The sequence below is a fragment of the Fusarium solani genome, assembly GCF_023522795.1.
Source record: "Fusarium solani strain SB1 chromosome Unknown bctg00000007, whole genome shotgun sequence".
NCBI lineage: Eukaryota > Fungi > Ascomycota > Sordariomycetes > Hypocreales > Nectriaceae > Fusarium > Fusarium solani.
This window is the reverse complement of record NW_027072150.1, coordinates 1,219,922-1,233,217: the sequence shown is the minus strand read 5'-3', so window position 1 is coordinate 1,233,217 and position 13,296 is coordinate 1,219,922. Positions and strand designations below refer to the sequence as shown.

The following is a 13,296-nucleotide window of genomic DNA, read 5'->3' as shown; positions in this document are numbered from 1 at the left end:
GTTTTATTTCCATCGCTTTCCTGCGTTTCGATATTGGTATTTCTTCACGTATAGCTACTGTAAACCAGCATTAGTTCAATCATGCGTTTCTCACTGTTATTGCTTGGCCTACCGCTCTGCTTGGCCTTTGCTGTCCCCGAGAACATCCAGCCACGGACAGAGAGCAGCGTCAATCTCGCCGAATGCCATTCAGCCAAAGAAGTCATCAAGCTGCTTGATATGCAGCCCTCAGCCGAAAAGGGCTATTTTGTCGAAACGTTCCGAGACACAGCAGTCACAGCCAACAATCGCTCTGCCAGCACGGCTATCTACTACCTGCTTGAAGGAAAATCAGGCTTCTCTCTTTGGCACAAGTTGGACGCTGCAGAGGTTTGGCACTATTATGCCGGAGCACCTCTCGAGCTCTACCAGTCTCATGACGATGGAAGCTGTGTGAAGAAGAATCTGATGGGACCGGACATCTTCAAAGGACAAAGGCCGCAAGTGGTGATTGAAGAGGGAGAGTGGCAAAGGGCACGCAGCTTGGGCAAGTGGACACTGGTTGGCACTACAGGTAAGAGCAACCAAGCCTGATGCATGTCTAAGAAGCTGACCTTGACATCCTTAGTTGCTCCAGCATTTGACCCCAACGGAGAGGTGCTTCAGACAGAAAGCTGGGAGCCGAAAGGCTGTTAGAAAGGCTATTTGAGTATCTCGGATCAGCATAAAGGGGTTGCGTACTCTTGCTCTACGTTTTCTCTTAGATTTATACACCCAATGAAGGGTATCAGAGAAGGGATCGAGGATTCTACTTTGATGCCATTCGTGGGTGTCGGAAAGTCAAAGGAAAACTTAAAGTAAGAAGCGCAGAAGAGACTTTACATGGAATAAATATATTTCCTCTCATAAAGACATCTTGGCTGAGTCCCTGACCTCATGCATCACACCAAAGGTCCCATTGCCTTATCATCTAAACCGGCTTGGTCTCCAAATCCCGCAGACCCTTGTTCTCATCGTCGATAGTTGAGATGATGGACTCAAGATCAGTATGACTAGTGATCTCGAACAGTGTCTTGTGGGGTTCCTTGTAGAGGTAGAACTTGCCGCCCAAAATCTGAAACACAGACATACGGGGTCTCCTATAGCCAGGCTCAGAGAAGAGAGGCCTGACAAAACCTTGAATGCCGTGTTGAAAGACCAGCTCAGCTACTTCGCCATCTGGGCCCCATATTCTGTCATAGCCCATGCCGCGGTAGTCGTTTGTCCAATTGTGCGGAGGTTTGAGCTGTGCTCAGCTGGTCAGCTGTGGACGGTGTGGTAAAGGAAGGGGGAGGCGTACCCCTCCGAGTGCAGTGACGCATTTGCCATTAGAATTTTCCAGCACGTCGCTCATCATGATGAATAAAGAGACTATGAATGGGATCAATAAAGAATAATATGCTCAGAGATGTCGAGAGGAGCAAGCAAGCGGAGAGTGAAGATGGAGATCTGGGAAATTCCCAAGTGGTATAGGTTAGTGGGCATACATAGACGGCGTCGAGATTGTCAAACTCCACCGACATCAGTGGTGGCTTTGGATTGAATATCTGAGCGTAATTAGATACATGTGATGATGAATATCTAAAGATCTACCCATTGGCAGATATCCCCGAATATCAACTTAGTAATGCCTCCAAGCAGACATCGTCCACGTTCATCTTGTCTAGGTGCTTGCCAGTACGATGAACCTGCCAACCTCTATCCCATTCGAGAAGTAAAATCTCAGCAAAAGGAAGAGAACCTAGAAGTAAAAACGCGATATCAAAAAGTTAAGTCGTAACTTTTTTATTTTTATTTTTATTATTTTTTTATGTTTTTGTTGTTGTTTTGTTTTTTATGGCGCCTGGTCAGCGGTGGTCTGTTCATCCGCCCGTCGGCTCATGTGGGCCTCTTTGGAGTTTTGCTCCTCGGAGGCCCGTGGCCCCGCATGAGCCAAACGGGCAGGGAAGAGAGTTTGGTTTTTGGTTTTGCTTGTAGTTTTTGACCACTTAACCAGGCGCCCAGCACTTTGTGCTTTTTTTCGGGGTGGAAGAGTAAGGATTGAACTTGGTTATAAAGCTTTCCGCGCTTGACAGTGACAGTGATTCAGTTGCAGCCGCTGCTCGACTGAGCCACATAGCGCCTCAGCCACACCCCAGAATCCGTGTGGGGTCAGATGCATGTGGGGAAGAACAAACCGGCCTAGCCCCACATGAATCAACAGGTATCGACCATCACAACCTCGACCATCCTCGAACTCCTCTGTCTGTCTGCCTGTGCTCGGCTGGTGCTAGACCGAAGTCGTCCGCCGTTGGCTGAAAAGTCACCGACCTAAGCATTCCTTTGTCGCCCTCGCTAAAGGCAAAGCCGACCATGACGATCTGCAACGGAACACGATGGTTTACATTTGAGGGGCGACTAGAGGCCGCTGGCAATTAGGTTAGGCTCGCACTACGATCTGGACGACCATTTCCTCTGAGAATGGAATCCTATCACCTGGCCAGAGTAGGCGCCCTGTAAAGATGTGTCTCAATTGTAATACCAGCCCCTCTTTGCCTATCACATTGTTTCTTTGTCTAGTCTACCAATTTGCTAATCTACATGAGCACCTCAGGTCGCTACCTCATCCATATCCGGCGAATATCTCAAATTTGGCGGTAGAAGTGGCTTCGGTGGCCACTCTCCCGGCTCAAAGTCACATGTAAACAAATGCACCCCAGATCCAACGACTTGGTGTGGTTCCTCCGTCTCAGACTCTACATCAACCCTCAAGTCGCAAGGCAATGTGACGACGGCGTGGGAGTTGGGTGGTGTCACGAGCTCCATCTTGAATCTTTCCTTCTCTGGAGCTTCTTGGTCTAATCTCCATGAGCACTTGATGAGCCCGTACGGTCCGTCGAATTCCACCTTGGCGTGTGTGAGATTACCTCCTGGAACTGGCCGCACTCGTATCCTCTTCCATCCAGGATCTAGTGGACTGATTCCACCGACCGATGAGTGAAGCCAGTCGGCGACAGCACCAAGAGCATAGTGGTTGAAGCTCGTCATCCGTCCAGGATTGATGCGTCCATCAGGCAACATACTATCCCATCGCTCCCACATAGTAGTCGCGCCCATAGTCACCGGATAAAGCCAACTTGGGCATGACTGTTCAAGTAAGAGTCGGTATGCTAGTTGTGGCTGACATGTCGCTGTCAAGGCGGGCGTGATGGCCGGTGTGCCCGCAAAGCCGGTAGCTATGCGAAAGCGCCCGTTGCGCACGAGTTTCGATAGGCTCTGAGCTGCGTTGCGAAGTTGTTTCTTATCCTTGTAAAGACCGAATTGTACTGCCAAGGCGATACCGGTCTGTGTATTGGACATGAGGTTGCCCACAGGTGAGATGTACTTGTCCTGAAAGAGACGTTTCAGAGTCGAGGCATCGGCTGCGTACTTTTCTACCAGGCTCGACTTGTCAAGAACCTTGCACACTGAAGCAAACACTTCCGTGACATGCACGAGATATGCGTCTGCGACAAGCACCTTGTCTGTGAGAGCGAGAGCCGGACTTTGTGGGGGCGCATTTGGATCAAGCCAGTCGCCAAACTGCCACCGGTAAAAGTCCCAGAGCCCCTCATCGCCTCTATCCACGCCCTGATCAAGCCAAGCCTGCATGCTGCTAAACTGTCGTTCTAGCAGAGCCTTATCGCCGCTAAAGTTGTAAAGGTCGTGGGGCGTCAGCACTGTAACGTCGTGCCAGATAGCTTGGGGAATCCGTGGCCAGTCCGGCAGCGGCACGTCAGGACACACAAAGCCAGGTATTCCACCTCGGTCTTCCTCTAATTGCTCCGCAGAGAGGTCTTGGAGCCAGTTCTCAAGGAACCCCATAGTGTCGTATAAGAAACTCGCCGTGGGACAAAAGATCTGGATATCTCCTGTCCAGCCGAGTCTCTCATCGCGCTGTGGGCAGTCGGTCGGGATTGACAAGAAATTTCCCTTCATCGACCAAACGATGTTAGAATGAAGCTTGTTAAGTGACTCGTTTGATGACTCAAAGTATCCTCTTCTCTTCATGTCACTATGCATCACTAGCGCTGAAAGGTTTTGGACGAGGTCATCGTCAGAGCCTGGCCAGCCGTCAACCTGGACGTATCGAAAACCGTGAAAGGTGAACTTGGGGCTCCAATCTTTCAATGTGGTGCCAGAGCCGATGATTGTGTCTTCGCATCTTGCGTCACATAGCGGTCGTGTCCCCAGTTCTCCAAACTCGAGGACTTCGGCGTGTCGAAAGACGAGCTTAGCGTCTGTTGTCAAAAAGACTGAGTCCACTCTGACTTTTCCCACCAGGTTTTGCCCAAAGTCCACTATGGTCTTTCCGTTTGGAGATCTGGTGATTTTCTTTGGCCGCCTGGTTTCTATGATTTGAACGGGAGGGCTGTTCGTCGTAACGAGGCTCGTCTGTTGCGGCCGAGGGATCGCTTTTGCAGGCACCCAGCTCTTGGCTGAATCATCCATGTTCTTGCTGGGGGTCTTCCACTCGGGATCTTCCAGTCGCATATCATAGACCTCCCCGTTGTATAGCTCGCTCGAAGTGATGGCGCTAGGTCCACAAACCCAGGTTTCGTCGGTGCCCAGCGTCCACATCTCTGATGGGGAGACAGCCTCAAGCTGTGCCATGACGGCAATGTCCTTGCCTCCATAGACAAACCTTGAACCTCCACGAAACCCGAGCTTGGTGGCGTACCAGCCCTCCGCTGCCTCGATGGAAAGTACGTTGCTGCCTGTGGTGTTGAGGTACGGGGCGACATCGATGACGCGATATGTGAGGCGATGGTCGTAGCTGGTCCAGCCCGGGGCCATGCACTCATCGCTTATGGCATGGCCGTTGAGGTAGGCTTCAAACACTCCAAGAGCTGTGATGTATAGCCGACAGGTCGTGAAGGTCGCTGCAGACGGAGGCAAGTCGAATTGGCGTCGAAAGCGTAGCGGGTGAAGTGGCCAATCGGAGCCGAATCTCGTTGATGAAGTGATGAAAGAGGCAACCCATTCATCTTGATCAAGCAACGCGGTTTCGACTGTCGCTACTGGGGACCAGGCAGTTGGGATACCATCTTGAAGATCGTTGTCACCAGGAAGGGAGACAGACTTGCCCCAGCACCGAACTCTGACCGACACGCGCTGGCGCGAGCGCAACTCCCGGCCCGGCCAAGGAACCAGGACAGATTCTTCACTGGCCACCCTGAACAGTTCTGAGGCCCCGGTTTCAGCCGATGTCAGCTCAATCTCGTATGCCGTCTGGACCCAGTCTCGAACGTCCCATGGGTCAGCTACCTTCCACGAGAGACGTGGTCGGCGACAGCTGACACCAAAGCCATCGGGATGGTGCTCAAAGATGGGCTTGGTAACTTCCAAAGGCTCTGTAGTCGACATCTTGGTTTGTGGCTTAAAGTTGCGTTGTCTAGATCGGTCGAAAGGGTGATACGAGTTCAGCTTAAAACATCAGCCGATCATCGACACTTGCCCAGTGTATTCCCAAGTCTCTTTCATCCACTCAATGATATTCCGGGGTCCCCAGACTCGGTGCATGTTTCCACCAAGTCCCACGACGTCCCATGTAGTCCCACGAGCTCCTGACACCAAGACCAACGTGAGGGGCGAGATGACAGACGATCAAGGCATTAGGGTGAGCTGGCTCGGGTTTATACAAGACGAGAACTGAGCGAAGGATGAAAAGGCTTGATCCCAAATACACGAAGTGGCCAATCATTGATGCCAGGATAAGCTCATCCGGGTTCGCTTCCCCGTGTCGTTCTCGGTGGGTGTTTGGCCGAGCCCCACATACCCCAGATTCGCTTGGCCTTGGTTGCTGATTGTGAACATGGGGAAATAGACTCGGCAAGTGACAACGGCAATGGAGTTTCTTCAGACATCACGATATAATACAGCGTCAAGAGATATTCATTAATAAGGGACTACTCAGTCAGGCAGTGAGTCATCAGAAGACTTCTTCAAGACATCATCGAGATAGCATCGCAGCAACATCCTTGCTTAGATCCTCAACCATGCGATTGATCATTCACATCATCGCCCTCGTCACCGCATTAGGCGGTCTGGTGTTTGGCTTCGACTCTGGTGAGTAGAAATTCTTACAAGTCTATGCCCTCTGTTCTAATCATAACATTACAGGCATCATTGCTACAACCTTTGGCCATGAGAGTTTTCGCACCACCATGTACGGGCCTTCACAGGCCAACCCGTCTCTAACAGGTGCCATTGTGTCCCTCTACAACGTCGGCCAGTCCCTTGGCGGTCTATCAGTTGGGTACCTAGCCGATAGGTTCAGTCGAAAGTACACCATCTCACTAGCTGCTCTCATCTCCATCATCGGCGCAACCCTCCAAACCGGTGCCACACATGTGGGCATGATGATTGCAGGCCGACTCGTCGCAGGTGTTGCCTGTGGCCAGATGCTCGCTGTTGTTCCCATCTACATCGCTGAAGTTGCTCCTGCCGAAAATCGAGGTTTCTTGGTCGGATTGCAGGGCATGATGGTGGCTATTGGATTTGGTCTTGCGAATTGGGTTGGCTATGCTGGCTCTTTTGCTGCTGGATCTGCAACTTGGCGGGTTCCCCTTGCCATGCAGATTCCAATCCCACTGATTCTCATGGTTGCGGTTCTGTTTGTGCCCTTCTCTCCTCGATGGCGTAAGTTCCTGCCCTCTCTATTAATCTGATGGCGGAAGCTAACCCACTTCCCAGTGATCAAGCAGGATCGTATTGAAGAAGCAAAGCAAGGTTAGTCATTCCCTCCACCATCCTGTTGTTGAGACTCACACCTTCCAGTCCTTTTCCGACTTCATGGAGGAAGTATGACTGGCAACGAGCTCGTGGCCCAGGAACTCGTCCAGATCCAGGAACAACTCAAGCGAGAGCAAGAAGAGTCCGGAACCGGCTGGGGAGTCGCCCTTGGAGCCATGTTCTCACGAAGATACATCCGACGCACCGCAACAGCTGCCTTCATCGTTGTTCAAGCTCAACTTTCAGGCGCACCGGTCATTCAGAACTACCAAAACATTTTCTACGCTCAGGTCGGTTTCACTGGCAAGACATCTCTGCTCATTAGCGGCGTGTACGGCATGATGGGTGTCATCGGCACCGGTGTCTATCTCGCCATTGTTGCTGACAAGTGGCCTCGCGCACGCACCCTGTGGTCTGGATCCCTGCTTCTCGCCGTCAACATTTCTCTCTGCATGGCTCTGAGCGCAAAATTTGGCGGCACTTCCTCTGAAGCCAACATGGATGGTGCGCGAGCGTCGATCGCCTTCATCTTCATCTACTCAGCTCTCTTTGCCATGTTCTTCAACGCCATGATCTGGGTCGTTCCCTCGGAGTTGTTCCCTATGTTCCTCCGATCCAAGGGTCTGGCGTTTGCTGTCTTTATGAAGAGTGTTGTGGCCATCGTTCTGTCACAGATTACTCCAGTTGCTTTGGCAAATATTTCCTGGAGGTCAGCAACACCCAACTATTATCCTTACCTTGCCGAGGTAGTCTAACAAAGGACAACAGGTACTACGCGCTGTTCATCGCGACCAACACCACCGCCGGTATTCTCTACTACTTCTTTCTTCCGGAAACTGTGAGCACTTCATATCCTCTTCTGGAGACGTTACTAATTCAGCATTCAAGGGCGGTAAAACTCTCGAAGAAATTGCAGAACTGTTTGGGGATACTCTGGCCACCGACCACCTTGGCGAAATCGACCTTGACGCAAAGAATGCTGCGCTAGTGGATGAGGTCGAGGACAGGAGGTGAAGGTGCTATATCACTCCGTAAAGCGAGCAGCCATGTATCAGAGGACCCTCGGGGCACACCAGTTGTCGTCAGAGAGGGACTTCTCAAGATATTCAATAATTTCATTCTTTCCAAGTGAGACTATTCAGTCTTCCACAACGCCATTATAAATACTCATTCAACACTCGCGCACCAAGGTCGTCTTGTGCCTGGCCTTTTCTTCCCCCATGTTTACTTCTTGGCGACAGCCTTTGCAAGATCGGCAAGAGCTTCACGGCGCTTGAACTTGGCATCCTCAATTGCATCTGTAATTTTCTGTCAGTATTACGTATTGACATATGAATCATTGTCCTACCAGCATCGGCATCGCTCGAAAAGTTGCCGGTCCAGGTGATGAACGTCTGGCCCGCGTGCTCGCCCGACGTGACGGCATAGAGCCTGACGGTGCTCACAGCCGATGTATAGGTGAGGGCAGGCTGAGATGAAATGATGCTGTACGTGATGTAGTGCTCAATGGTCTGCAAAATCACAATCAGTGCTGCATCTCAGACGGAAGTCGGCTGACTTACAGAATGCTCCTCCTGCTTGACCTCAAGCACGGTGCCATCCTTGAAAGTCCATCGGACGATGTCCGTGTCTGGAGATGTGCCCTTGACCCATTCACTTTTCTCAAGGGCAGAGTAGAACTTGGCAAAGTCCTGGAGCTTGATAAGGTGCCAGACGTCGCTGAAGGGAGCCTCAATGACGGCAGACTCAATGACAAAGTTGGACATGGGGATTCGGGAAGCCATGATGTTTTCAAGTGAAGCAATCTTCTTGTTCAATTGAGTTGAATATTGTATGTGCTTTTGTAGAATTCAAGTGTGAAAGGTGGATGATGATATAGCGGGGTGATGTGGTCGTGTCGTCATCGCCGTGTGAAGGGAGAGGAAGATGCCTCAGGCACGGATGTCTTGTGTCGTCGATCTTACCCTGCCGCTAGCTGAATCCGGTCAGACTTTCTCGCAATGGCTGGTTTGTGGTATGGAGGTATTCGCGCTTGGTATCTGTGCAACGTGTTGCCAGAGTAATCGTGGCACCGGGAACTCCTCTTCCAGACACTATGTTATTGTGGAGTCTGTAGACTAGAGTGTCTCCCTCCCTAGTATATCCTATATTCGTCAAGGAACTGAGAAAACAGCCGGTTGGAGATACTTCTTGCGAGGCTAGAACATTTCCAGATGATTCTATTCGCCGGTTCGTCAAACTCTATCCGTAGCGTTCCCACTCAAATCCAACCATCATTGTCTCATTCATGAGTGTATTGATCCTTTTCTAGGAGAGATTCCTTCTTGATATGGCCCTGTTGCTTGATGATGTCAAGGTCTGCCAGTCCAATCCACACGAAAGCATGTAACAATACTCTGTGGCCTCTCGAAATGGAGATTTGGCCTATCGCTAGTCTAGTAATGTGAAGAATTAGCATGATTTCAGGCTCGCAAAGTCGCATTTGGACACTCACTCCGTGTAAGAGTCTGCAACATATCGATTGAGAACCATCACGGCGCCGACCATTCCTATATACACGGGGACCCCGGCTGGAAGACCCGAATCGTGGATGGCAATAACAGCTCCAAGAAACACCCCGTGGGCGTAAATCGTAGAAAATGAATGTATCTTGTTCATTTTGAACCTCTTGGCAAGAAAAATGATAAGGGGAGTATAGAGAAAGGCATGTAAAAGTTTGACTGATGCTCGGTGAACAAATACACTCTGATTGAGCAGTGAAGTCAATGCGACGAAGGGTCGCATTAATGCAGGAGCCTGGTATGACGCCCGTGTCGTCTGATCGCCTCGGAGTAATTGTTTTGCCAAGCCAAAAGTCGTGGCGGAGTGAACGAAGCACGCAACAGTATCAAGGACATCAGGCAATACGTCCCCGTTGAGAGCCTGTGCATAGTATCTTAGTAATTCGAAAGACGCCGAGAGGATATGCAACATCAGCATCAGCGATGTTTGTTTGCCTGACGTAATCCGATAAACTCGTAAACTGCGCCTTGTGTGATACCCAAAGATGCACAGGTACACTGAGCCGAGTAGCAAATACTGTTCTGGTCGGCCAACTGCCGAGGAAGCCAACAGCGGTCCAAAAGCGCCCCTGACACTCGTAAAATCAAGGGAGAGTTGCATCTTCGTAATGTGGATGTTAAGTGAATAGTAAGAAGTTCCTGAATGAGGAGGAGAGGGGGTAGAAACGAGTAACAGAGGTTTCTTGCTGGTCTCAAGGCAACGAAACATGCTTCTAGTACTGTGTGTGCGTTACTCATAGTGACTGAATCGCCAAATAATTCCTCCTGATCTGCTCCAGGATATCTTTTCCGGGCCGAATCTGTGCTGAAGTTGGGCAGAGCCCCGTGCAAATGACGGCATATTGAGACACGGCTGCACGATCGCGCACAACATCGGACCCAGATCCTTGGGATAGAGTTTTCGATTGAAGCTAGTAATTATGTGCAAGTACGCAGATCCAGGATGAAGAGAAAATGCAGTCATAAATCCCGCGTTTGATACACACTGGAACACAGCCGGTTCTATTCCCGAAGAGGGATCGTCGAGATGAACATGCACCTCATCGTGAGACATACGGCCCAAGGGAAGGGACGGGAACTAGTGGACCATTATACCAAAGACATTTCGTAAGCTATTGATCCTATTTCAGTATCTACTCGCTGCTGAACGCGAAACATTCGCCTAGATCTACGTCCTACCGAAGCCAATACCCACCAGGCCCACTGATCGATGGAGTCGTTTACCGATCCATAGCCTCCTAGATCAGCTAGGAGAAGGTCCTTCCCGCTATGGTACCCACAAGGATGAACAACGAGCACCATTTTAACTCCCGCAAAGTTTGAATGCCCTCATACTTCGTTTCTAGGCGCCAGTTGCTCTAGAAGTTCTACAACGCGAATGCTTCACCTCCTATTACCCAGTTATTCCTCTCGAAGGTCTTCGCAATATCGGCCACCCAGTTATCAGCCCCATCGCTTGTTTCACTGGGGAACAGTAATGACGCTTGATCACTTCTCCACTCACAACCAACTAATCCAACTAATCACGCCGATGGCGGGCCGTGTTGCCGAGCATTAGAGCACTGCGAAGCAGTGAATCGTTGTGTCGGAAAGCAAGCTTCCAAGTGTTGCCTCAGTATTTTGGATTTTTACAAGCAAGCAAAAATCCACATAGTTTTTCCGATATGTTTCATCAAACTGGAAGGTCGGAAAAAGCGAATAATATGTCGATTTCTATCCTTGATTCTCCGTGTTGCTTCCGTAGCTATTAATACTTGAGAACCGGGACTTAGCTATGTCGATACATAAGAGTAGTATTACCGAATCATAAATCAGAAGCACCGCCGCTGTGACACTGGTTGGATCTAATATGACCCCTTGGCTATGGAAGATGTCAGGCATCGAGATCGATTTACGCGAGTCAAGAGGCCTTGATAGTGAAACACTCATGAGTCAACCAAACATGCTGACTGACATAGGCATTCCAAACTCTCAGAGAGCCGAGGGAATGTTGGTTGCGAAACATGATCAGCTGAAAGTCGGCGCGGCTGTCTCAGATCCTCCGCTCCGAGACTAAGGTCCATCATCATGGACGGGACCGGAGACTAACATTACAATCCTAATCCCTGGGCGGTGTTCGTCATTTACCCCGAGCCCGTATTCCCAGTGGGGCCGTAGATGCCGGAATACCTAGTCTAGGCCAAACTCTGAACTACCTATGTAACCAAGTTGCGTGGCTCGGCGACTTACGCATGCATAACTCCGCCCCAGGTGCCTAACTTGACAATTTTTGTGTTCTGTGTCGTGCGTTACTGCCACTTTTTCTGTCGACCTTGTGTTGATAAGTGCGTTTTGGGTTCCATGTCTGCCCCTCGATCTAGATGAGAAAGATTTGGTCAACAATGGATATCATACATTCCAATCCACCACATATACTGCTCGACCACATAAAATTAATATCTTAGAACTTTTGTCTTCATATAATGAATAGTAGAGCTCTCTGCCACCTGTTATATCGGGGTATAAACTTCCAGGTTGAATCTACTTCTGCGACGCTGCCTTTCCCCTCCGGTCATCACCCATTAGACATAAAATCCGAGACTCCTCCTTCCTTAACTTTCCTGGGTATACCGTGATAAAAGACCAAATAAACAAGAAAACAAGAACAAACTCCTTAGTCTGTTGCTGTCATTAATGACACCTCCAAGAGAGGCCATCATCTACAATGGCAGGACACAGTCATCAAGACATGACGGCATCAAAACTTAGTACGCGTAAAACAGCGTAACCTTTACAACGTCAAAGCGGGGGGATGCGTCTTGCATAACAAGATGCCAGCTTTCCTTCCCCCGTGAGGGGAGATCACCAAGTCGATCTCTTGATATGCCATATGTCGTGTTTCCCGGAGCTCATGGTGTTGTAAATTGGCGTATAGTTGAGTATCACTCCAACTTCAGGCGCGTGGTCTGTCCAGCAAGGCAATATCCGTGACGCGGACCGTGGTGGATGTCGTCGTAACATAATCTGGGGTTTATCAGTGCTTGTCCAACGAGTCTCACTCTTAAATAGTATGCCCAGTAACCAATAACAGACTTCCTGTAGAATGTCATGAAAAAATGATTCCTTACCATTCCGTCATTAAAATTATCAAAGGCGAGCCCTTAACACCAAGAACCCACAGCCTGATTCTCGGTCAGTGAGCAATCAGGAACTCGCCAGTGGGGTCGCCAACTCACCATGGCCTGACTTTCAACCTCGATATCCTTTACTCTCGGACCTCAACAGGACGATCCCCACGGCGATGCACAATCCGAGACACAGGCAAGGACACACTATCAGGATGGCAGCGTACACTTTCCAGTCCTCCTCGTCTAGGTCGCGCAGGTCCTTTGTCCACTCGGGCATGTCGATGGACCCCGCCTGCACGAGCCAGGCCACGATCCAGATGAGGATGAGGATGACGGTGAAGATGAACTGCCAGGCATGGTAAAAGCCCTGCAGGATCGAAGAAAATGAGAAGCGTGCCATTTCAAACAGTCGCTCGCTTAGCTCAGGTACGTAGAAACAAGATGGCGCCGTGCTATGAAAACGTTGATGCAAGGTCCCAAGTTATATCCTCTCCTCCGAAACAAAGGCATGTCACGCGGGCGGTGCGAGCTGACGGCGCTCAAACAGGCTTCTTGATTCGTCTCTCGGGGTCCGAAAAATGCGTTGTTCGGAAGCCTCGGATGTCACCAAACCCCGGTCCTGCATGGTAGCAGCTTATCGAGGGGGCAGGGGTCTGCCCACTGCGGAGTGTTAGTGGGTTATGAGTCCGTGGGCAATGGGGTGGTTGGTTGAGGGCGCTGATCTGATGCACAGCCCTCACCGTAACTTGGAATAAACATGCAGGACGAATTACCAGTTGCGTAATAGCAGGTTAAGGTTAAAAGAGTTGCAGCCACGGTGGGTTCGGTATCCATCGCAACGTTTGTTGCTTCTTTCG

General features: G+C 50.2%; 6 protein-coding genes across 6 annotated transcripts; 2 read left to right on the top strand and 4 right to left on the bottom strand.

Moving 5' to 3' along the window:
- Positions 1-81: 81 nt before the first annotated feature.
- On the top strand, positions 82-675 carry MRS44_011253 (uncharacterized protein; the record flags this gene model as incomplete). The annotated part of the gene is made up of 2 exons (XM_046272650.2): positions 82-553; positions 608-675. The coding sequence occupies 2 exons, from the start codon at positions 82-84 to the stop codon at positions 673-675; spliced, it is 540 nt and encodes a 179-aa protein (XP_046135048.2).
- A 274-nt stretch (positions 676-949) lies between these two features.
- Positions 950-1,375, bottom strand: MRS44_011252 (uncharacterized protein; the record flags this gene model as incomplete). The annotated part of the gene is made up of 2 exons (XM_046280998.2): positions 950-1,264; positions 1,319-1,375. 2 exons carry the CDS (start codon positions 1,373-1,375, stop codon positions 950-952), a joined length of 372 nt encoding a protein of 123 aa, XP_046135049.2.
- Positions 1,376-2,607: 1,232 nt separating this feature from the next.
- MRS44_011251 (uncharacterized protein) lies at positions 2,608-5,403 on the bottom strand (the record flags this gene model as incomplete). Its single annotated transcript, XM_046283380.2, has 1 exon — positions 2,608-5,403. One exon carries the CDS (start codon positions 5,401-5,403, stop codon positions 2,608-2,610), a length of 2,796 nt encoding a protein of 931 aa, XP_046135050.2.
- Positions 5,404-6,035: 632 nt separating this feature from the next.
- On the top strand, positions 6,036-7,785 carry MRS44_011250 (uncharacterized protein; the record flags this gene model as incomplete). The annotated part of the gene is made up of 6 exons (XM_046283977.2): positions 6,036-6,105; positions 6,160-6,678; positions 6,733-6,768; positions 6,817-7,480; positions 7,540-7,609; positions 7,660-7,785. The coding sequence occupies 6 exons, from the start codon at positions 6,036-6,038 to the stop codon at positions 7,783-7,785; spliced, it is 1,485 nt and encodes a 494-aa protein (XP_046135051.2).
- Positions 7,786-7,995: 210 nt separating this feature from the next.
- MRS44_011249 (uncharacterized protein) lies at positions 7,996-8,555 on the bottom strand (the record flags this gene model as incomplete). Its single annotated transcript, XM_046283978.2, has 3 exons — positions 7,996-8,069; positions 8,120-8,282; positions 8,334-8,555. 3 exons carry the CDS (start codon positions 8,553-8,555, stop codon positions 7,996-7,998), a joined length of 459 nt encoding a protein of 152 aa, XP_046135052.1.
- A 497-nt stretch (positions 8,556-9,052) lies between these two features.
- On the bottom strand, positions 9,053-9,429 carry MRS44_011248 (uncharacterized protein; the record flags this gene model as incomplete). The annotated part of the gene is made up of 2 exons (XM_046278422.2): positions 9,053-9,206; positions 9,266-9,429. The coding sequence occupies 2 exons, from the start codon at positions 9,427-9,429 to the stop codon at positions 9,053-9,055; spliced, it is 318 nt and encodes a 105-aa protein (XP_046135053.2).
- Between the last annotated feature and the right edge of the window lie 3,867 nt (positions 9,430-13,296).